This window comes from Bombina bombina, chromosome 2 (genome assembly GCF_027579735.1).
Source record: "Bombina bombina isolate aBomBom1 chromosome 2, aBomBom1.pri, whole genome shotgun sequence".
Classification (NCBI taxonomy): Eukaryota; Metazoa; Chordata; class Amphibia; order Anura; family Bombinatoridae; genus Bombina; species Bombina bombina.
This window is the reverse complement of record NC_069500.1, coordinates 956,513,171-956,537,329: the sequence shown is the minus strand read 5'-3', so window position 1 is coordinate 956,537,329 and position 24,159 is coordinate 956,513,171. Positions and strand designations below refer to the sequence as shown.

Here is a 24,159-nt window from a genome sequence, read left to right as displayed (position 1 = left end):
AGCATGTTCACAACAATTAATAGTGTCAAACTTTTTTTTAAATATTATATATATGTGTCCTCATATAATCTCTATTTGAGGCCTTGTACTATTTTAAAGCGGTCATCTTTGAACATTACTTGGGATATTTTTTCAGCAAAACATTTATAAAAGCTAAATATTACAAACTGATTTTATACTTTTTTTAAAATGAATAATGTAAATGGTAAACAAAAAATTAATTATTGCAAGGTCAGTAATTCCATATCATGCCAAGCACCAGTTCACAATCACGTCATGTTCTTATGTTCCTTAGGAAATATTAACTAGTGTTATATTTTATTTATGTTTTTGGAATTTTCACAGTTGCAGATATCTCAAATTATTATAAAAAAACAAAATCTTTTAAAAGGACAGCAAAGTCAAAATTAAGCTTTAATGATTTAGATAGAAGATACAATTTCAAACAACTTTCCATTTTACTTTTATTATATAATTTGCTTTATTCTCTTGGTACCCTTTTTTGAAAAGTATATCTAAGTAGGATCAGTAGTAGCAATGCACTACTGGGAGCTAGCTGTTGATTGGTGTCTGCACATATATGCTTCTTTTCAATGTCTCACATGATGTGTTCAGCTAGCTCCCAGTAGTGCTCCTTCAACAAAGGACACATAACAAATAAAGCAAATTTGATAACAGAAGTAAATTAGAAATTTGATTAAATGATATGCTCTATCTGAATCATAAAAGAAAATGGTCGTGTTTTATGTACCTTTAAGCCCAAATGAAACAAAGAATACTCATTTTCCACCATAATATGCAAATAAATTCTTTAGAAATCAGACAATGTAATTGTCTGGATTTGTTTCCACATTTTGTCTCTCATAGTTGAGGTATACCTGTGATGAAAATTACAGGCCTCTCTCATCTTCTTAAGTGGGAGAACTTGCACAATTGGTGGCTGAATAAATATGGCTTGTGGACTTTTTTGCCCCACTGTATTATTGTCTTTCTTTGTTCGAATTATGAGCTTCAATTGCTTTATACGGTTATATGAATATACTTTTTACCTCAGTGATTACCTTGTATCTAAACCTCTGCAGACTGCCCGCTTATTTCAGTTCTTTTGACAGACATTCATTTTAGCCAATCAGTGCCTTCTCATAAGTAGCTCCACGGGCATGAGCCCAATGTTATCTATATGGTACACGTGAACTATAGCTGTGAAAAACTGTCAAATGCATTCAGATATAAGCTGGTCTTCAAGGGCTTAAAAATTAGTATATGAGCCTACCTAGGTTTAGCTTTCCATTAAGAATACTAAGAGAACAAAGCAAATTTGATGATCAAAGTAAATTTGTAAGTTGTGTAAAATGACATGCCCTATCTCAATTAGCTTACCCTTAAATTATAGAGTTATTGGCAATAAATATACATAGTTATGTACTTGAAATGCAAAAAGAAATTGCAAGGGAGAGAAAGATTGCCCTACTCTATTACTATATGTGTGAGAATTTTTTTTTTTTTATATATATCAACTACCAGTTTGGCACATGCATACTAGATAACTTTATTAAGAATATTTTCTAACAAAAAGCAGTCCAGGCCAACTCCTGCACAAACACAAAAACTCACACTGTTAAAAGTAGCTTAAACTCAGTACTACTTTCTAAATTAAGATATTATAGAGAATAATATTATGTACAATATACCATTGAATTTAATGTCAATTGAAATGCGAAGGCAGAAACAAAAAGTAGCAATTAAAAAATTATCAAAAGATATTATCAGTTGTTATTTATGTAGAGACTGATAGATTCAATGTCAAAAATTAGATAATCACTCAACTAAAAAACTGTGAGTATCTATAAAGAAGATTTATTTACAGCTATTGATACATGTGTATCGGTTCCACAACAAATATTTATCATTTGTAAATTGCTACTCTTATTAATAAAATTACAGATAGCGGTGACAATAATAATTGACATGCGAGTCTTGTGTTTGTCAATGGCAGCTATAATGTGACATAACTTACTTGTACCAGGCTAAAAATAGCCTACCCTTAAAGTGTTGTATATTTGATCACAATGATGTTTATTATGATCAGGTGATGTTGGAGCATTATAAATAATGTGGGTATTAATAATACTGTAAAAACAGCCAACATTTGATAATAACTATTGATCCAAACACTATCCGGTACTGAATCTTATCACAGGTACTTGCAAATAATTTTTACATCAATGTCTAATATGTCAAAGTAGTTTGGAGCGTCTTCAATGTAATAAGTATCCCTAACGCTGTGAAAACAGACAACATGTGGTAATTATCTATGCAGATGCTGCCCTTTGCTAAAACATGCCAAAACATACACACACCACACTATGCTGAAAAAAGTCTCTTCTCTCTTGTATTACTTTTATATTTAACTGTAGATGCATTCAAATGAGATATCAAGTTAAAGTACTGAGCAAGCAATTTTAAAAGAGAGGAGGTACTATGACCTTGTGATAGTGCCCCTGATGCACGTTTCACATAACGCTGCCTCGAGGGGTATTGCCTCGGCCGGACAAGGCGGTTTATCTTGCATCAATGTGCCCACCTCTTTTACAAGATAGGATAAATTTTGCTGAATCATTCATCTCTCATTGGGTATACACTCTGTCTTCTATTGATGGATACCCAATAGGAAGTATGTTATGACGTCATCACTTTCTTAGCCAATTATAAACTGGCTATTCAGACTTTTCTTTGGATATTGGGAATTCACATTGAATAGTAATGGATACACGGTGTGAATATACTATATGAGGCTAAATAAAATCGTATAAACATAAGCGCATTAATGTAGTCACAATTGTTATATATAATAATCCCAAAGAGTGAGCACACAAAAATAATGGAATTTAGATGCAAATTGCAATTTGAATTGCAATTGAATCATTTTTACTTTTAGGGTGAAGAAGTTTTTGTCTTTCTGTTTTTAATGCTCTGATTAGGCTTTTTTGACACATCTCTTGCTATAGCCTCTTTGTAATAACCTAGCTGTTAGTGCTTTACTTTCTTCTTCAAAGATATCAACATTCGAACAATTTCTTCTAAGTCTTAAAAATTCACCGTAAGGTATAGCTTTTAGTGTCCCTTGGTGGTGAGCACTTGTGTTATGCAAGAGTGTATTGGTCGATGTTTCTTTTCTAAAGACATTGGTATTAATGGTCCCATCTTCATTTTTGATTATTGCTAAATCAAGAAAATTTATTTTTTGTAAATTTGCTTCATGTGTTAATTTAATATTGAATTCATTAGTATTAAGTATTGATAGAAATTCATCCAGATGTGCCTGTGTGCCTTCCCATAGGAAGAGCACATCATCGATGTACCTTAACCAAAAGGGTACATGATTAGTAAATTCTTCCATACCAGCTGAAAAAACTACATTATGTTCCCAGAAGCCTAAAAACAAATTAGCATATGTAGGTGCACATGAGGTGCCCATTGCTGTACCTTGTACCTGTAAAAATAAGTTATCCTTGAAGGTAAAGTTATTGTGGGTCAATACATATTTTAAAAGTGAAATGACAAACTTGTTATGTTCTTTATTTTCATGTTCATTGGTAGACAGAAAATATCTTATAGCTTCTAAACCGTCATCATGTCTGATACTAGTATATAGAGATTCCACATCGGCCATGTGACCAGTAAAGTATCTGAACTGAGAAGTAAATTCTGAAGGATTTGCAAAACTTCCATTGTATCATAGACATAGGATGGCATACAGGTTAGATATTCTCTAAGTCTTTGGTCAATGTATTTACTCGCTGCTTCTGTTAGATTATTGTTTCCAGACACAATTGGTCTGCCTGGTGGTCTAGTAAAGTTTTTATGAACCATAGGCAGGAAGTAGATAGTGGCCAGAGTAGGATTTTTTTTAATCAAAAAGTTTTTTTCTTTATTTGTAATTATTTTATTGTTCCAGGACTGTAAAATAAATTTGTTGTATTGTTCAGTGTATTCTGATTGTGGGTTGAACAACAGCTTTTTATAACAGTCTTCATTTGTCAATTGCCTCATGGCTTCCGCTACATACTCAGTTTTAGACCAGATAACTATATTTCCACCCTTGTCTGATGACTTGATTATAGTTTCAGTCCAAGATATTATTTCCCTGAGGGAATGTTTTTTAGAATTTGAAAGATTGTGATTAACATTGTATATAGGTAATTCTTGAATTTTATTACTGACAATCTGAGAGAATACATTAACCTGTGGTGATAACGAGTAAGAAGGCATAAATGTGGATTTAGGTTTCAAATCCTTCTTCCATTGATTGTTATGGTATTCCATATAATGTGTTTCTAATAAATCTTCAAGGTCTTTAAAAGGTCTTTTAAAGTTTCTAGATCTTCCTTGGATAGCGAGAAATCGCTTTTTAAGCAGTAATTTGCGTGAGAATAATTGTAGCTCTTTAGTTATTTCAAATTTATTTAATTCATTGGTCGGGCAAAAAGTTAGGCCTTTTAAGAGTACTGTTTCATGTTCTGTTGTTAATGTATGATCAGTTAAATTAATTATCCTAAGGAGTTTGTCCTAATATTTTTCTAACAAATCATTCTCTTTGTCCTTTGCTGGTGACTCCTCCTCTCCAAAGCCTTTGTCAGTGGAGTACCTCAAGACTGGGTCCTGGGTCCTCTACTTTCTACTCACTAAACTTATCAACAGCTATAACATCTATGCTGAAGACACTCAGATCTACCTCTTCACCCTTGCTCTCTCTCCCTCTGACCTTTCTAACATCAGTGACTGCTTATCTGGCATTTCTTATGGTTGGCCTCTCGCCACCTAAAGATTAACATGTCCAAGACTGAGCTCATTCTAATCCTCCCCTCTAACTCTACTTGGATTTCTAACTTTTCTACCACTGTCAACTTTATCACTATCTCCCAAACACCCCAAGTCCGCTTGACGACAATCTGTCCTTCATCCTCCACATCCAATCGCTCTCTTCATCCTGCCTCAACCACCTTTGCAATATTTACAAAATGTATCCATTTCTGAGCGCTGACACCACTAAGCAAATAAAATACTCCCCTGTAATGTCCCAACTGGACTACTGCAATAACCTACTAACTGGCCTTACTCTCTCCTGTCTCTACCCCCTTTAATACATCATAAATGTCTCTGCCAGGCTAATCCACCTTTCCTGTTGCTCTGTATCTTCTGCACCTCTCTGTGAGACCCTTCACTGGCTCCACATTCAAAGCAGAATCAAATAAATAAAAAGTACTCAGACCTACAAAGCCTTTACCAATGCCGCTCCTCACTACCCGTCCTCACTAATCAACAAATATACTCCAGTCCATCCCCTAAGATCCAACACTGACCCCCACCTTGCATCTTCTATTTTCAGCTATTCCCATGCAAGATTACAGAACTTTTTTTGTGTAGCACCAACTAAATGGAACACACTTCCTCACTCTGTCAGACTTACCCCTTACCTCCCTTCTTTTAAATGCTCCCTATAGACATTTTTGTTCAGGGAAGCCTACCGCCCAACTCAGTAACAAACATTACACTACTGGCAGATAGATAAACACATATAGTTAGCCAATCACAAGAGACAAATGTGTGCAGGCACCAATCAGCAGCTAGCTTCCTCTAGTGTCTTTTTCAACAAGGGATACCAAGAGAACCAAGCACATTTGAAAATAGAAGGTGTCTTAAAATGACATGCTCTATCTGAATCATGCAAGTTTAATTTTGACTTTCCAATCCCTTTAACTGAATTCCCTGATCCAACTCTGTATTAACATCATTCTCACCCTTGAAGTCCTTACCTTCTGTTTCCCATCCTCCTAGTCTTAGATTGTGAGTTCTCAAGGGAATAGGGCCCCTTATTTCCTCATGTATTTCTTTGTCAAGTTGTGTCTTGTCTCTTAAAAGTATTGTATCATTGTTTTATCTTTATAAATTGTACCCTTGGACAGCGCTGGGGAATATGTTGGCACTTTATAAATACAGTAAAATATATAATAAATAAAATGGGACAGTAAACTCAAAATGAATTGGATAGGGAAATTAATTTTCAACAACTTTCAATTTTACTTCTATTATCAATTTTGCTTTCTCCTTCTGTTCAAAAGTAATCCTATATTGCATCAGGAGCATACACATGTTTGCAACAATGTGTATAGCAATTTTATACATAATTACAAACATTGCTGCCACTGAATGCTAAAGACACATGCATGCAGGCTCCTAAGCTTCCCTCAGGCTACTTAGGTTTACTCTTTTACTCTTCAACAAATGATTCCAAGAGAAACATTTTATAAAATAAATCATTTAGAGAGTTGTTTAAAGTGTTACTTTCTATCTGAATAATACGCATTTCATTTTGACTTTACTGTCCCTTTAATGTCCTTATAAGTGAGGTTGGGACAAGGCACTGTGATGAAAAATATACTTACTTTTAATCTTGCTTATTCTTCATGAAAAAAAATCTAGAAATATATTCACACAAATTACATTATAGATGCAAGTTCCATGATTTTGTATTATAAACTCTGTATTCCCTGGAGTGTATGTATTTTTTTTGCAAAAAGTAAAAAAGTAAAAAAATATATGTTTACCTATTCTTCCAAGTATCCACTCTCTGTGAAAGCTGTTAATGAAGCAAATTGGAGCCTGGGTAGCTGACATAAGGAAATCGCTGACTGCTAAATTCATTATAAAGTAGTTTGGTGCTGTCCGGAGCTTCTTGTTACTGAAATAAAAAAAAAAGTATAAACTGTGAAGCCATTTTCATTAAATAAGAATTTCAGCCTCATTCACAGTTTGTATTTCTATACTATATAAGTATACATATAATAGTTCCAATTATTATGCATGTGCTTTTGGATAATTTGTGAGGATCTGAATGTGGAAGAAGGCGACAACTTGCAGTATTTGGGCTCTTTTCGGAGCTGGGTTTCTTACTGGGAAAGTGCAACACAATAAGATCTTGATTTGCACAGATCTTATTTCTGGATTTGCACAGGGCTTAGTGTGCTGCACTTTCATAGAATAAACTAAAAGAGTCAAATGCTGCGAGTGGCTGCCTTCTTCCACATTCAGATCCTCATGAATGATCCGAAAGCATGTGCCTAGTAATTATCATGAAAAAAAAACATTCTGCCAATATTTTAAAAAGGACTATATAAGTAAGTCTAAACACTTTCGGCTAGATTACGAGTCTTGCGTTAGCCTTAAAAATCAGCGTTGAGAGGTCCCAACAATGCTTTTTAATGCCCGCTGGTATTACGAGTCTGGCAGGTACAGGTGTACCGCTACCTTTTTTCCGCCACTCAAGCATACCGCAAATCCCCTTACGTCAATTGCGTATCCTATCTTTTCCATGGGATTTTTCTTACGCTGGTATCATGAGTCTTGGAAGAAGTGAGCGGTAGACCCTCTCTTGTCAAGACTCCTACCGCATTTAAAAGTCAGTAGTTAAGAGTTTTATGGGCTAACGTCGTAACATAAAACTCTTAACTAAAGTGCTACAAAGTACACTAACACCCATAAACTACCTATTAACCCTTAAACCGAGGCTCCCCCACATCGCAAACACAATACTTACCTATAAAATAAACCATAAGACAGCTACAATATAACTAATAGTTACATTGTATCTTTCTTAGGGTTTATTTTTATTTTACAGGCAAATTTGTATTTATTTTAACTAGGTACAATAGTTATTAAATAGTTATTAACTATTTAATAACTACCTAGCTAAAATAAAGACAAATTTACCTGTAAAATAAATCCTAACCTAAGTTGCAATTACACCTAACACTACGCAATCAATAAATTAATACCTAAATTAACTACAATTAAATTAAATAAACTAAAGTACGAAAAAAACACTAAATTACAACAAAATAATAATTACAAATTTTTTAAACTAATTACACCTAATCTAATCCCCCTAATAAAATAAAAAAGCCCCCCAAAATAAAAAAGCCCTACCCTATACTAAATTACAAATAGCCCTTAAAAGGGCCTTTTGCAGGGCATTGCCCCAAAGTAATCAGCTCTTTTACCTTTAATAAAAAATACAATACCCCCCAACATTAAAACCCACCACCCACACACCCAACCCTACTCTAAAACCCACCCAATACCCCCTTAATAAAACCTAAAACTAACCCCTTGAAGATCAACCTACCTTGAATGTCTTCACCCAACCTGGCAGAAGTGGTCCTCCAGAGAGGCAGAAGTCTTTATCCGATTCGGGCAGAAGAGGACCTCCAGACGGGCAGAAGTCTTCTTCCAGGCGGCATCTTCTATATTGATCCATCCGGAGAGGGTCAATCTTCAAGCCAGCCTACGTGGAGCATCCTCTTCCAACGACATCCAAATGAAGAATGAAGGTTCCTTTAAATGACGTCATCCAAGATGGCGTCCCTTGAATTCTGATTGGCTGATAGGATTCTATCAGCCAATCTGAATTAAGGTAGGAAAAATCCTATTGGCTGATGCAATCAGCCAATAGGATTGAGCTCCCATTCTATTGGCTGATTGGAACAGCCAATAGAATGCAAGCTCAATCCTATTGGCTGATTGGATCAGCCAATAGGATTGAACTTCTATCCTATTGGCTGATTGTATCAGCCAATAGGATTTATCCTACCTTAATTCCGGAATTCAAGGGAGGCCATCTTGGATGACGTCATTTAAAGGAACCTTCATTCTTCATTTGGATGTCGTTGGAAGAGGATGCTCCACGTCGGCTGGCTCTGCTCCGGATGGATGAAGATAGAAGATTCCGCCTGGATGAAGACTTCTGCCTGTCTGGAGGTCCTCTTCTGCCCGGATCGGATGAAGACGTCTGCCCCTCTGGAGGACCACTTCTGCCCGGTTGGGTGAAGACGTCTCAAGGTAGGGTTATCTTCAAGGGGTTAGTGTTAGGTTTTATTAAGGGGATATTGGATAGGTTTTAGAGTAGGGTTGGGTGTGTGGGTGGTGGGTTTTAATCTTGGGGGGGTATCATATTTTTTATTACAGGTAAAAGAGCTGATTACTTTGGGGCAATGCCCCGCAAAGGCCCTTTTAAGGGCTATTTGTAATTTAGTATAGGGTAGGACTTTTTTATTTTGGGGGGCTTTTTTATTTTATTAGGGGGATTAGATTAGGTGTAATTAGTTTAATTTTTTTTAATTATTTTATTATTTTTTGTAATTTAGTGTTTTTTTTCCATACTTTAGTTTATTTAATTTAATTGTATTTAATTGTAGTTAGTTTAGGTAATTAATTTAATGATAGTGTAGTGTTATGTGTAATTGTAACTTAGGTTAGGATATATTTTACAGGTAAATTTGTCTTTATTTTAGCTAGGTAGTTATTAAATAATAAATAACTATTTAATAGCTATTGTACCTAGTTAAAATAAATACAAAGTTGCCTGTAAAATAAAAATAAACCCTGAGATAGCTACAATGTAACTATTAGTTATACTGTAGCTAGCTTAGGGTTTATTTTATAGGTAAGTATTTAGTTTTAAATAGGAATAATTTATTTAATTATAGTAATTGTATTTAGATTTATTTAAATTATATTTAAGTTAGGGGGGTGTTAAGGTTAGGGTTAGACTTAGGTTTCGGGGGTTAATAATTTTATTATAGTGGCGGCGGCTTTGGAGGCGGCAGATTAGGGGTTAATACATTTAATATAGTTGTGGCGACGTTGGGGGGGCAGATTAGGGGTTAATAACTATAATGTAGGTGGCGGCGATGTTGGGGGTAGCAGATTAGGGGTTCATAAGTATAATGTAGGTGGCGGCGGTGTCCGGAGTGGCAGATTAGGGTTTAATAATATAATGTAGGTGTCATCGATGTTGGGGACGGCAGATTAGGGGTTAATAAGTGTAAGATTAAGGGTGTTTAGACTCGGGGTTCATGTTAGGGTGTTAGGTGTAGACATAAATGTATTTTCCCCATAGGAATCAATGGGGCTGCGGTAGGAGATGAACGCTGCTTTTTTGCAGGTGTTAGGTTTTTTTTACAGCCGATCCTGCCCCATTGTTTCCTAAGGGGAAATCGTGCACGAGCACGTTTAGCCAGCTCACCGCTACCGTAAGCAGCGCTGGTATTACAGTGAGAAAGTGGAGCTAAATTTTGCTCTTCGCTCACTTTTTAGAGGCTAACGCCGGGTTGAAAAAAACCTGTAATACCAGCGTTGTTTGTAGGTGAGCGGTGAGCTGAAACTGAGCGTTAGCCCCGCACGGCTTTACCGACAAAACTCGTAATCTAGGTGATTGTATGCAAATATGTAAATTATAAAAAAATAGTATAAAATAAAAAAGCATGCTTTGTAAAAGTCCTCATATCTTCAATCTATGTAGAATGTTTACAAATGACCAGACACATCTGTTAAAATGAGTTAAAATACTTTTCACAAATTGCCTTTTAAGGGACAGTCTAGTCATTAAACTTTTATGATTCTGATAGGGCATAGAATTTTAACCCCTTAAGGACCACAGCACTTTTCCATTTTCTGACCATTTGGGACCAAGGCTATTTTCACATTTCTGCGGTGTTTGTGCTTAGCTGTAATTTTCCTCTTACTCATTTACTGTACCCACACATATTATATACCGGTTTTCTTGCCATTAAATGGACTTTCTAAAGATACCATTATTTTCATTATATCTTATAATTTACTATAAAAAAAAAATTATGACCCCCAAAATCTGTTACACATCTACAATCACCAAAAAGCATCCATGCTAAATAGTTTCTGAGTTTCGAAATACCCAATGTTTACATGTTCTTTCATTCTTTGCTTTTTTTAGTTATAGGGCAATAAATACAGGTAGCACTTTGCTATTTCCAAACCATTTTTTTTTTTTTTTTTAATTAGCGATAGTTACATTGAAAAACTGATATCTGTCAGGAATCACTGAATATCCCTTGACATGTATATATATTTTTTTGGAAGAAAAACCCGAAGTATTGATCTAGGCCCATTTTGGTATATTTCATGCCACCATTTCACCGCCAAATGCGATCAAATAAAAAAAATTGTTCACTTCTTTACGTTTTTCACAAACTTTAGGTTTCTCACTGAAATAATTTACAAACAGCTTGTGCAATTATGGCACAAATGGTTGTAAATGCTTCTCTTGGGTCCCCTTTGTTCAGAAATAGCAGACTTATATGGCTTTGGTGTTGCTTTTTGCTAATTAGAAGGCCGCTAAATGCCACTGCGCACCACACGTGTATTATGCCCAGCAGTGAAAGGGTTAATTAGGGAGCATGTAGGGAGCTTGTAGGGTTCATTTTAGCTTTAGTGTAGTGTAGTAGACAACCCCAAGTATTGATCTAGCCCCATTTTGTTATATTTTATGCCACCATTTCACCGCCAAATGCGATCAAATAAAAAAAAAAGTTAAATTTTTCACAATTTTAGGTTTCTCACTGAAATTATTTACAAACAGCTTGTGCAATTATGGCACAAATGGTTGCTTTTTGGTAATTAGAAGGCTGCTAAATGCCGCTGCGCATCACATTTATTATGTCTAGCAGTGAAGAGGTTAATTAGGTAGCTTGTAGGGAGCTTGCAGGGTTAATTTTAGCTTTAGTGTAGAGATCAGCCTCCCACCTGACACATCACATCCCCTGATCCCTCCCAAACAGCTCTCTTTCCTCCCCATCCCACAATTGTCCCTGCCATTTTAAGTACTGGCAGAAAGTCTGCCAGTACTAAAAAAAAGTTGTTTGTTTTTTTTTTTTTGGGGGGGGGGGGGTTGTTTTGTTTTTTAAAAAAACATAACTCTGCTGTGTAAGATCCCCTCATAGCCCCCAACCTCCCTGATCCCCCTCAAACAGCTCTCTAACCCTCCCCCTCTATCTTATTGTGCACCATCTTGGGTACTGGCAGCTGTCTGCCAGTACCCAGTTTGCCATAAACATTGTATTTATTGATATAATTTAAAAATTCCCACCCTCCCCTGTCCTTTCCCCATCGTATGAAATAATTTTTTTGTTCCATAGTGTAGCTTCCTACCCGCTCCCGCCCACCTGCACGCGGCCCTGGTAAATGTCCTGCCCTCCTCTGACTTGCAGCCTACCATCGATGGCCGCCAACCCGCCTCTAACATCGGCTCCCACCCACCAACGATCGATGGCCGATGCAGAAAGGGCAACAGAGTGTCTCTTTCTGCATCGGGTGGCTAAGAAATGTTATTGCAGGATGCCTCAATATCGAGGCATCACTGCAATAACATGAAAGTGGCTAGTAGCGATTAGGATCGCTTCCACCACTTTCAAACACAGGGTACGTCCTTGGTTGTTAAGGATCTTTAAGGACCTTTTTTTGTAGGACGTACCCTGTACATCGTTGGTCCTTACCAGTTTAGTTTTTATCATCAAATGTGCTTTGTTCTCTTGGTATTCTTTGTTGAAAGCTAAACCTAGGTAATCTCTTATGCTAATTTATTAGCCCTTGAAGGCTGCCTCTTATCTCAGTGCATTTTGACAGTTTTTTACAGCTGGACAGCGCTAGTTCATGTTTGCCATATAGATAACATTGTGCTCAATCCCGTGGAGTTACTTAGGAATCAGCAATGTTTGGCTAAAATGCAAGTCTGTTAAAAGAACTGAAATGAGGGGACAGTCTATAGAGGCTTAGATACAAAGTAATCACAGAGGTAAAAAATATATTAATATATATTTAATATAATGGTGTTGGTTATGCAAAGCTGGGGAATGGTTAATAAAGGGATTGTCTATATTTGTTAACAATAACAATTCTGGAGTAGACTGTTCCTTTAAAGTAACAATAACATGATTATTAGATATGTAAAGAAAATAAGCTATTTGTTTTTTTAAATAGTTTTTTATCATTGAAATGTACAATGCTTAAAGAAAGAGTGTATTCAAAATTACATTTTCATGATTCATACAGAGCTAACATTTTTAAACAGCTTTGCATTTTACTTCTATTATCAAATTTGCTTTGTTCTCTTAGTATCCTTTCTTGAAAAGCATACCTAGGTAGGCTCAGGAGCAGCAATACACTACTGGTGCCTGCACATATGCCTCTTGTCGTTGGCTCTCCCAATGTGTTCAGCTAGCTGCCAGTAGTGCCATAGAGAATGAAGAAAATTTTATAATAGAAATAAATATAAAAGTTGTTTAAAATTTAAAGCTCCTTCTGAATAATGAAATTATTTTATCTGTTTCATGTGCTTTTCAAATTGCATTGAATTCCATTTTTTATTTATTCAATTGCATTAAAAGTTATTTTTTAAAATGTATTAGTATAAAACTAAAGTGGACAGTTTTGTAAAGATATCAAAAGTCACCTCTATAAGCCAGTTTATAAATATAAATATATATATATATATATATATATATATATATATATATATATATATACGCTAGTTGTGGGATCCAAGCACTCATTGTTAGTTGTATTGCCTGGGTGCACTCTATGGTAGGTAGGTAGAAACTTCTCAAAAGAAGAGGCACTCAGAGGTCTTAATATGCAAAAATACTTTATTAAATTAGTTCATAGGTTCAGTCAACGTTTCGGTCCTCGCAGGGACCTGTATCAAGACTGTTCTCAGTAGTCCTCTGAGTGAAGCAATCAGCGGGGGTTATGAGGGTGCGGTACTAACTTGCACGTTATTGTCACCGCTCACTTATCTACAGCGCTGGTATTACAGGTTTTTACAAACCCAGCGTTAAAAGGCAAGAAGTGAGCGTAGTGCAAAATTGTGCTCCATACCGCACTCCAATACCAGCGCTGCTTAAGTCAGGGGTGAGCTGGTTGTACGTGCTTGTGCACGATTTCCCCATAGACATCAATGGGGAGAGCCGGCTGAAAAAAAGCCTAACACCTGCAAAAAAGCAGCGTAAAGCTCCGTAACACAGCCCCATTGGTTCCTATGGGGAAACACATTTTAACACCCTAACATGAACCCCAAGTCTAAACACCCCTAATCTTACACTTATTAACCCCTAATTGGCCGCCCCCAGCGTCGCCGTCATTATATTAAATTTATTAACCCCTAAATCTAAGCCTAACCCTAACACCCCCTAACTTTAATATAATTAAAATAAATCTAAATAAAAATTACTATGATTAACTAAAAATTCACATTTAAAACTAAATACTTACCTATTAAATAAACCATAAGCTAGCTACAATATAACTAATATAGTTACATTGTAGCTAGCTTAGGGTTTATTTTTATTTTACAGGCAAGTTTGTATTTATTTTAACTAGGTAGAATAGTTATTAAATAGTAATTAACTATTTAATAACTACCTAGCTAAAATAAATACAAATTTAACTGTAAAATAAAACCTAACCTGTCTTACACTAACACCTAACCTAACCCTACAATTAAATAAATTCCCAAAATTAAATACAATTAACTAAATTCAATACAATTAGCTTAATTTACTAAAAACAAACAAACATTAAATTACAGAAAATAAAAAACAAATTACAAGATCTTTAAACTAATTACACCTAATTTAATAGCCCTATCAAAATAAAAAAGCCCCCCCTCAAAATAAAAAAAACCCTAGCATAAACTAAACTACCAATAGCCCTTAAAATGGCCTTTTGCGGGGCATTGGCCAAAGAAATCAGCTCTTTTACCTGAAAAAAAATACAAACAACCCCCAAACAGTAAAACCCACCACCCACACAACAAACCCCCCCAAATAAAACCCTAACTAAAAAAACCTAAGCTCCCCATTGCCCTGAAAATTTTCTATTGCGGCCCAAAGCCCTAACCTAAAAATAAAACCCACCCAATACACCCTTAAAAAATCCTAACACTAACCCCCGAAGATTCACTTACAGTTTTGAAGAGCCAACATCCATCCTCAACAAAGCCGGGAGAAGTCTTCATCAAGATGTCCTCAACAAACCCTCCAGACGGGCAGTCTTCACCTAGACGGCATCTTCTATCTTCTATCTTCTATCTTCATCCTTCTGGTGCGGAGCGGCTCCATCTTCAAGACATCATGTTTCAATCAGCCAATATAATGCAAGCTCAATCCTATTGGCTGATTGCATAAGCCAATAGGATTTTTTCAACCTTAATTCCGATTGGCTGATAGAATTCTATCAGCTAATCGGAATATAAGGGACGCCATCTTGGATGACGTCATTTAAAGGAACCTTCATTCAGCAAGAAGCCGTCGATTGAAGAGGATGCTCCACGCCGGATGTCTTGAAGATGGAGATAGAAGATGCTGTCTGGGTGAAGACTTCTGCCCGTCTGGAGGACCACATCTGCCGGCTTTGTTGAGGACATCTTGCCGCTTGGATGAAGACTTCTCTCGGCTACGCTGAGGATGGATGTCGGCTCTTCAAAACTGTAAGTGGATCTTCGGGGATAGTGTTAGGATTTTTTAAGGGTGTATTGGGTGGGTTTTATTTTTAGGTTAGGGCTTTGGGCCGCAATAGAGCTAAATGCCATTTTAAGGGCAATGCCCATCCACATGCCCTTTTCAGGGCAATGGGTAGCTTAGTTTTTTTAGTTAGGGTTTTATTTGGGGGGTTGGTTGTGTGGGTGGTGGGTTTTACTGTTTTTAGGGTTGTTTGTATTTTTTTCAGGTAAAAGAGCTGATTTCTTTGGGCCAATGCCCCGCAAATTTTTTTGGGGGGGTTTATTTTGATAGGGCTATTAGATTAGGTGTAATTTGTTTAAAGATCTTGTAATTTGTTTTTTATTTTCTGTAATTTAGTGGAGTTTTTTTTTTTGTAATTTAGCTAATTGTTTTGAATTTAGATAATTTTATTTAATTTAGGGAATTTATTTAATTGTAGGGTTAGGTTAGGTGTTAAGACAGGTTACGTTTTATTTTACAGGTCAATTTGTATTTATTTTAACTAGGTAGTTAGTAAATAGTTAATAACTATTTAGTAACTATTCTACCTAGATAAAATAAATACAAACTTGCCTGTAAAATAAAAATAAACCCTAAGATAGATACAATGTATATTAGTTATATTGTAGCTAGCTTAGGGTTTATTTTACAGGTAAGTACTTAGTTTTAAATAGGAATTATTTAGGTAATGATAGTAATTTTTATTTATATTAATTTTAATTATATTTAAGTTAGGGGGTGTTAGGGTTAGGGTTAGATTTAGGGGTTAATAAATGTAGGTAGGTGGCGGCGATGTTAGGGACAGCAGATTAGGGGTTAATAATATTTAACTAATGTTTGCGCGGCGAGAGTGCTGCGGTTTAGGGGTTAATATGTTTATTCTAGTGGCGGCGATGTCCGGAGCAGCAGATTAGGGGTTAATAATTTAATTTTAGTGTTTGCGATGCGGGAGGGCCTCGGTTTAGGGGTTAATAGGTAGTTTATGGGTGTTAGTGTACTTTTTAGCACTTTAGTTATGAGTTTTATGCTACAGCTTTGTAGTGTAAAACTCATAACTACTGACTTTAAAATGCGGTACGAATCTTGACGGGATAGGGTGTACTGCTCACTTTTTGACCTCCCAGGACAAGCTTGTAATACTGGAGCTATGAAAGTCCCATTGAAAATAGACTATACGCAAATTGCGTAAGTTGATTAGCGGTAAGGCCAAAAAAGTGTGCAGTGCCCCTAAATCTGCAAGATTTGTAATACCAGCGGTAGTAAAAAAGCAGCGTTATGAGGCTTAACGCTGCTTTTTAACTCATAACGCTAGACTCGTAATCTTGCCGATAGGATTTTGTTCTTTACACTTGGATTCATCCCCTCACCAAACCGTCCCTTTTTAAAGATGCAAATATTCCAGAATACAAACTATTCCACTATTCCGAAATCCAAACCTTCTCTAGTCCCAAGCAGTTTGTATAAAGGGTTTTCTACCTGTACTTTTGAGAGTGATTAAAGATGACAGCTTGACCTGATTGTTCTAGCTGAGGAGCGGCAAATTTGCCCAGACTGTGCTGCTGACCAGCTTTAAGGTGCTTTGTCTTAGTGATTATACCAGTTTGTAGTTTATATTAGGATTATCTGTGTGATGGGTAATTCAGTATTGTATTGTTCTCTGTTTTTATAGTTTTTTTATTTTGTTTGTTTGTTTATTTAGAAGATCTTGTCTTGAGTTGGACTTTTTGATGAAGAGCTTCTGGCTGTTTCCTATAGATTGTTTTACTGACTAATATACACATCGATTGCTAGTTTATCTTACATTCATACTCAAATGTATAGATTTTCTCTAGGTTTAGCTTCTAGCTTTTTAGTTTTATCTACAATCAATGTTTTATCCCCTTGAATAATTTAGATTTTTTTTTAAAGATCATGTCTAGAAAGTCTTTTTTGTTACTAAAGTAGGTAAGAATTATTTCATTTTCAATTGTCTAGGTTATAATAAATCTGTTAAGGTTGAACATATGTATTAAGGAAATAAAAATATGGCATAATATGGATTATGATGCTATTTTGCAAATTATCTTTTTGTCGTTTGTCACAAATCAGCACCAGTCAGTAGAGACAAAACAATAGGTGTGATGGAGGTTCCAATAAGTTATTCAATGGATGGATATGAAACAACTTGAAATTACAACATTTTTCTGCAGTTTTCCAATAGACTAACACATTAGCAGACTATAAACTATATTAGAACAGGTTGACATCTTGTTTACTGCAATTGTTTTTCGATGGTCAAACTCTATCCACTACTTTACTTATTAGGAGGAATCAATTCGGAACTAAGCCTGGAGTTGCCAGGGCTTGTCACTGTTATACTTCTCTCTAGCTATGCCACAAATTGAGTTAAATTGATATTTAACAATAAGGCCTAGATTTAGAGTTTGGCGGTAGCCGTGAAAACCAGCGTTAGAGGCTCCTAACGCTGGTTTTAGGCTACCGCCGGTATTTGAAGTCAGTCAGGAAAGGGTCTAACGCTCACTTTCCAGCCGCAACTTTTCCATACCGCAGATCCCCTTACGTCAATTGCATATCCTATCTTTTCAATGGGATCTTTATAACTCCGGTATTTAGAGTCGTGTCTGAAGTGAGCGTTAGAATTCTAACGACAAAACTCCAGCCGCAGAAAAAAGTCAGTAGTTAAGAGCTTTATGGGCTAACGCCGGTTTATAAAGCTCTTAACTACTGTGCTCTAAAGTACACTAACACCCATAAACTACCTATGTACCCCTAAACCGAGGTCCCCCCACATCGCCGCCACTTGATTAAATTTTTTTAACCCCTAATCTGTCGACCGCCACCTACGTTATACTTATGTACCCCTAATCTGCTGCCCCTAACACCGCCGACCCCTATATTATATTTATTAACCCCTAACCTGCCCCCCACAACGTCGCCGCCAGCTACCTACAATATTTAACCCCTAATCTGCCGACCGCCACCTACGTTATCCTTATGTACCCCTAATCTGCTGCCCCTAACACCGCCGACCCCTATATTATATTTATTAACCCCTAATCTGCCCCCTCAACGTCGCCTCCACCTGCCTACACTTATTAACCCCTAATCTGCCGAGCGGACTGCACCGCTATTATAATAAAGTTATTAACCCCTAATCCGCCTCACTCCCGCCTCAATAACCCTATAATAAATAGTATTAACCCCTAATCTGCCCTCCCTAACATCGCCGACACCTAACTTCAAACATTAACCCATAATCTGCCGACTGGAGCTCACCGCTATTCTAATAAATGTATTAACCCCTAAACGTAAGTCTAACCCTAATACTAACACGCCCCCCTAAGTTAAATATAATTTTATTCTAACGAAATAAATTAACTCTTATTAAATAAATTATTCCTATTTAAAGCTAAATACTTACCTGTAAAATAAACCCTAATATAGCTACAATATAAATTATAATTATATTATAGCTATTTTAGGATTAATATTTATTTTACAGTCAACTTTGTATTTATTTTAACCAGGTACAATAGCTATTAAATAGTTTAAAACTATTTAATAGCTAAAATAGTTAAAATAATTACAAAATTACCTGTAAAATAAATCCTAACCTAAGTTACAATTAAACCTACCACTACACTATCAATAAATTAATTAAATAAAATACCTACAATTACCTACAATTAAACCTAACACTACACTATCAATACATTAATTAAATACAATACCTACAAATAACTACAATTAAATAAACTAACTAAAGTACAAAAAATAAAAAAGAACTAAGTTACAAAAAATAATAAAATATTTACAAACATTAGAAAAATATTACAACATTTTTAAACTAATTACACCTACTCTAAGCCCCCTAATAAAATAACAAAGACCCCCAAAATAAAAAAATGCCCTACCCTATTCTAAATTACAAAAGTTCAAAGCTCTTTTACCTTACCAGCCCTGAACAGGGCCCTTTGCGGGGCATGCCCCAAGAAATTCAGCTCTTTTGCCTGTAAAAAAACACATACAATACCCCCCCCCCAACATTACAACTCACCACCCACATACCCCTAATCTAACCCAAACCCCCCTTAAATAAACCTAACACTAAGCCCCTGAAGATCTTCCTACCTTATCTTCACCTCACCGGGTATCACTGATCCGTCCTGGCTCCAAAATCTTCATCCAAGCCCAAGCGGGGGCTAGACATCCATCATCCGACGGCTGAAGAAGTCCAGAAGAGGGTCCAAAGTCTTCATCCTATCCGGGAAGAAGAGTAGATCCGGACCGGCAACCATCTTCTTCCAAGCGGCATCTTCTATCTTCATCCGATGAGGACCGGCTCCATCTTGAAGACCTCCACCGCGGACCCATCTTCTTCTTTCGACGACTTCCCGACGAATGACGGTTCCTTTAAGGGACGTCATCCAAGATGGCGTCCCTCGAATTCCGATTGGCTGATAGGATTCTATCAGCCAATCGGAATTAAGGTAGGAAAATTCTGATTGGCTGATGGAATCAGCCAATCAGAATCAAGTTCAATCCGATTGGCTGAATCAATCAGCCAATCAGATTGAGCTCGCATTCTATTGGCTGTTCCGATCAGCCAATAGAATGCAAGCTCAATCTGATTGGCTGATCGGATCAGCCAATCGGATTGAACTTGATTCTGATTGGCTGATTCCATCAGCCAATCAGAATTTTCCTACCTTAATTCCGATTGGCTGATAGAATCCTATCAGCCAATCGGAATTCGAGGGACGCCATCTTGGATGACGTCCCTTAAAGGAACCGTTATTCATCGGGAAGTTGTCGGAAGAAGAAGATGGGTCCGCGGTGGAGGTCTTCAAGATGGAGCTGGTCCTCATCGGATGAAGATAGAAGATGCCGCTTGGAAGAAGATGGTTGCCGGTCCGGATCTACTCTTCTTCCCGGATAGGATGAAGACTTTGGACCCTCTTCTGGACTTCTTCAGCCGTCGGATGATGGATGTCTAGCCCCCGCTTGGGCTTGGATGAAGATTTTGGAGCCAGGACAGATCGGTGATACCCGGTGAGGTGAAGATAAGGTAGGAAGATCTTCAGGGGCTTAGTGTTAGGTTTATTTAAAGGGGGTTTGGGTTAGATTAGGGGTATGTGGGTGGTGGGTTGTAATGTTAGGGGGGGGTATTGTATGTGTTTTTTTACAGGCAAAAGAGCTGAATTTCTTGGGGCATGCCCCGCAAAGGGCCCTGTTCAGGGCTGGTAAGGTAAAAGAGCTTTGAACTTTTGTAATTTAGAATAGGGTAGGGCATTTTTTTATTTTGGGGGTCTTTGTTATTTTATTAGGGGGCTTAGAGTAGGTGTAATTAGTTTAAAATTGTTGTAATATTTTTCTAATGTTTGTAAATATTTTATTATTTTTTGTAACTTAGTTCTTTTTTATTTTTTGTAATTTAGTTAGTTTATTTAATTGTAGTTATTTGTAGGTATTGTATTTAATTAATGTATTGATAGTGTAGTGTTAGGTTTAATTGTAGGTAATTGTAGGTATTTTATTTAATTAATTTATTGATAGTGTAGTGTTAGGTTTAATTGTAACTTAGGTTAGGATTTATTTTACAGGTAATTTTGTAATTATTTTAACTATTTTAGCTATTAAATAGTTCTTAACTATTTAATAGCTATTGTACCTGGTTAAAATAAATACAAAGTTGACTGTAAAATAAATATTAATCCTAAAATAGCTATAATATAATTATAATTTATATTGTAGCTATATTAGGGTTTATTTTACAGGTAAGTATTTAGCTTTCAATAGGAATAATTTATTTAATAAGAGTTAATTTATTTCGTTAGAATAAAATTATATTTAATTTAGGGGGGTGTTAGTGTTAGGGTTAGACTTAGCTTTAGGGGTTAATACATTTATTAGAATAGCGGTGAGCTCCAGTCGGCAGATTAGGGGTTAATGTTTGAAGTTAGGTGTCGGCGATGTTAGGGAGGGCAGATTAGGGGTTAATACTATTTATTATAGGGTTATTGAGGCGGGAGTGAGGCGGATTAGGGGTTAATAACTTTATTATAATAGCGGTGCGGTCCGCTCGGCAGATTAGGGGTTAATAAGTGTAGTTAGGTGGAGGGCGGCAGATTAGGGGTTAATAAATATAATATAGGGGTCGGCAGCAGATTAGGGGTACATAGGGATAATGTAGGTGGCGGGGGTGTACGGAGCGGCAGATTAGGGGTTAAAAATAATATGCAGGGGTCAGCGATAGCGGGGAAGGCAGATTAGGGGTTAATAAGTGTAAGGTTAGGGGTGTTTAGACTCGGGGTACATGTTAGAGTGTTAGGTGCAGACGTAGGAAGTGTTTCCCCATAGCAAACAATGGGGCTGCGTTAGGAGCTGAACGCGGCTTTTTTGCAGGTGTTAGGTTTTTATTTTCAGCTCAAACAGCCCCATTGTTTTCTATGGGGGAATCGTGCGCGAGCACGTTTTTGAAGCTGGCCTCGTCCGTAAGCAACTCTGGTATCGAGAGTTGCAGTGGCGGTAAATATGCCTGTACGCTCCCTTTTTGGAGCCTAACGCAGCCATTCTGTGAACTCTCAATACCAGAGGTATTTAAAAGGTGCGGCCAGAAAAAAACTAGCGTTAGCTACGCGGGTCGTTACCGACAAAACTCTAAATCTAGGCCTAAGAGATTGTAATATTTTTTTTTTAATTATGTGTAGTTAAAAGTATTTTGCAATATACTTTCATTATTTATTTTGTCTCCTTTTCCTGTATTTTAACTATGAACATTAATGGTTTTCTAAATTCTGCTGAGTCTCTATAAAGTAATGGGTGCCGCCATGTTTCAACTTATGTTTTCCCCTTATCCATCTCTCCTGCTGATGACTATTAGTGACAGATTAAAAAACAGGCAATAAAAGAGACTGCCCACACAAATCTGTTTGAAGCATAGGATTATTTTAATAGGTTTCCTCACAGTCTTGTTTGCACAGACAGAGATAAATAGAAAACTAGTTCAAACATAGTGGCGCCCATTACAAAGAACTTTATAGAAACTGAACATTTACACTTATGTTGTCAATATTTAAACAACTAATATAACTATACAAAAATACATCTACATATTATTGTAAGGCTAATCTTTGCTTTGAATATATAATGATATCTTAAGGGCTTCATTAGTTGCACCAGGTGTGCTTGAGCTAGAACACATGAAATACCTGAACTGACTAGGGGTTTAGAATCATCCAAAAAGTTAAGAGAAGAGATCATCGCCCTTCACAAACAAGGAACAAGATACAAAAAGATAGCGAAGGCACTGAATGTTCAAAGAGACACCATTGGAAGCATAGTTTGCAAGTTCAAAGTTAAAGTAACAGTGGTTACACTGCACCCAGATTTCTAAAAAGGCAAGATTGCAATAGGCACTGAGGCTTCAGTTTGCACAGTAAGGCACGTACTAAACGCAGAATGTTTCCTTGCCAGAACTCTAAGACGTACACCACTACTGACCCAAAAGCACAAGAAAAGTTGGCTCCAATATGTTCAAAATCATATAAATAAGCTACAGAAGTTTTGGGATTCTGTTCTGTGGAGGCAGCGATGAAACAAAACTGGAACTTTTTGTCCTGATGGATCAGCAGTATGTCTGGGAGAAGAAGAATGAAGCATATGCTGAAAAGAACCCTCTGCCTACAGTTAAGCATGGTGGTGGCTCTGTGATGCCCTGGGGCCGCTTTGCATCCTCTGTCACTGGAAACCTGCAGCATGTGGAAGGGAAGATTGATTCATTGAAGTATCATAAAATCCTAAGAGAAAATGTCATGTAATCTGTGAGGAATCTGAATCTTGGGCGTCATTGGATCTTCCAACAGGACAGGATCCCAAGCACACCTTAAAGGGACACTGAACCCAATTTCTTTTTCTTTTGTGATTCAGATAGAGCATGAAATTTTAAGCAACTTTCTAATTTACTCCTATTATCAAATTTTCTTCATTCTCTTGGTATCTTTATTTGAAATGCAAGAATGTAAGTTTAGATGCCGGCCCATTTTTGGTGAACAACTTGGGTTGTTTTTGCTGATTGGTGGATAAATTCAATAAAAAGGTGCTGTCCAGAGTCTGAACCCCAAAAAAATTAGATGCCTTCTTTTTCAAATAAAGATAGCAAGAGAACGAAGAAAAATTGACAATAGGAGTAAATTAGAAAGTTACTTAAAATTGCATGCTTTATCTGAATCACGAAAGAAAAAAAATTGGGTTCAGTGTCCCTTTAAATTCCACCAAGGCTTGGTTGCAGAAGAAGCCCTGGAAGAATCTACAGTGGTTATCACAGTCACCTGACTTGAACCTCATAGAAGATCTCTGGTGAGATTTGAAGAAGGTGGTTGCAGCACGCAAACCCACAAATATTACTGAACTGGAGGTCATTGCTGATGAGGAATGGGCTAAGATTCCTCAGGAACGCTGCCATAAGCTGGTGCCTGGCTATGCCTCTTGTTTGCAGCAGGTCATAATAGCAAAAGTGTGCTCTACTAAGTACTAAAGATGCTGGCCATGAAGGGGTTGAAACATTTTGAGACTGCAGAATTCATTAAAAGTTGCATTTTCAGGGGGGCGGAGCCAGCAGCTGAAGGAGTAAGACGTGCAGCATGAGAGCTCCTGATTATTGAGAAATTAAAAGGGTATAATATACTAACGAAAGTGCTAAGTTTGCATCTGTCTATACCTGGAACTGCAGGATAACCTTCTGATTGTACAACAGTTGATAGACAGCTGACATATAATATTGGCCAGG

The 24,159-nt window shown here is 36.7% G+C and overlaps 1 protein-coding gene across 1 annotated transcript in view; it reads right to left on the bottom strand.

The window, feature by feature from the left end:
• LOC128647386 (melanopsin-B-like) overlaps nt 1-24,159 on the bottom strand; it is a 144,347-nt gene that overhangs the window by 84,216 nt on the left and 35,972 nt on the right. Inside the window, exon 5 of the mRNA XM_053700172.1 lies at nt 6,609-6,742. Within this exon, the coding sequence (XP_053556147.1) occupies nt 6,609-6,742 (134 nt within the window). The remainder of the gene's footprint in view (nt 1-6,608; nt 6,743-24,159) is intronic.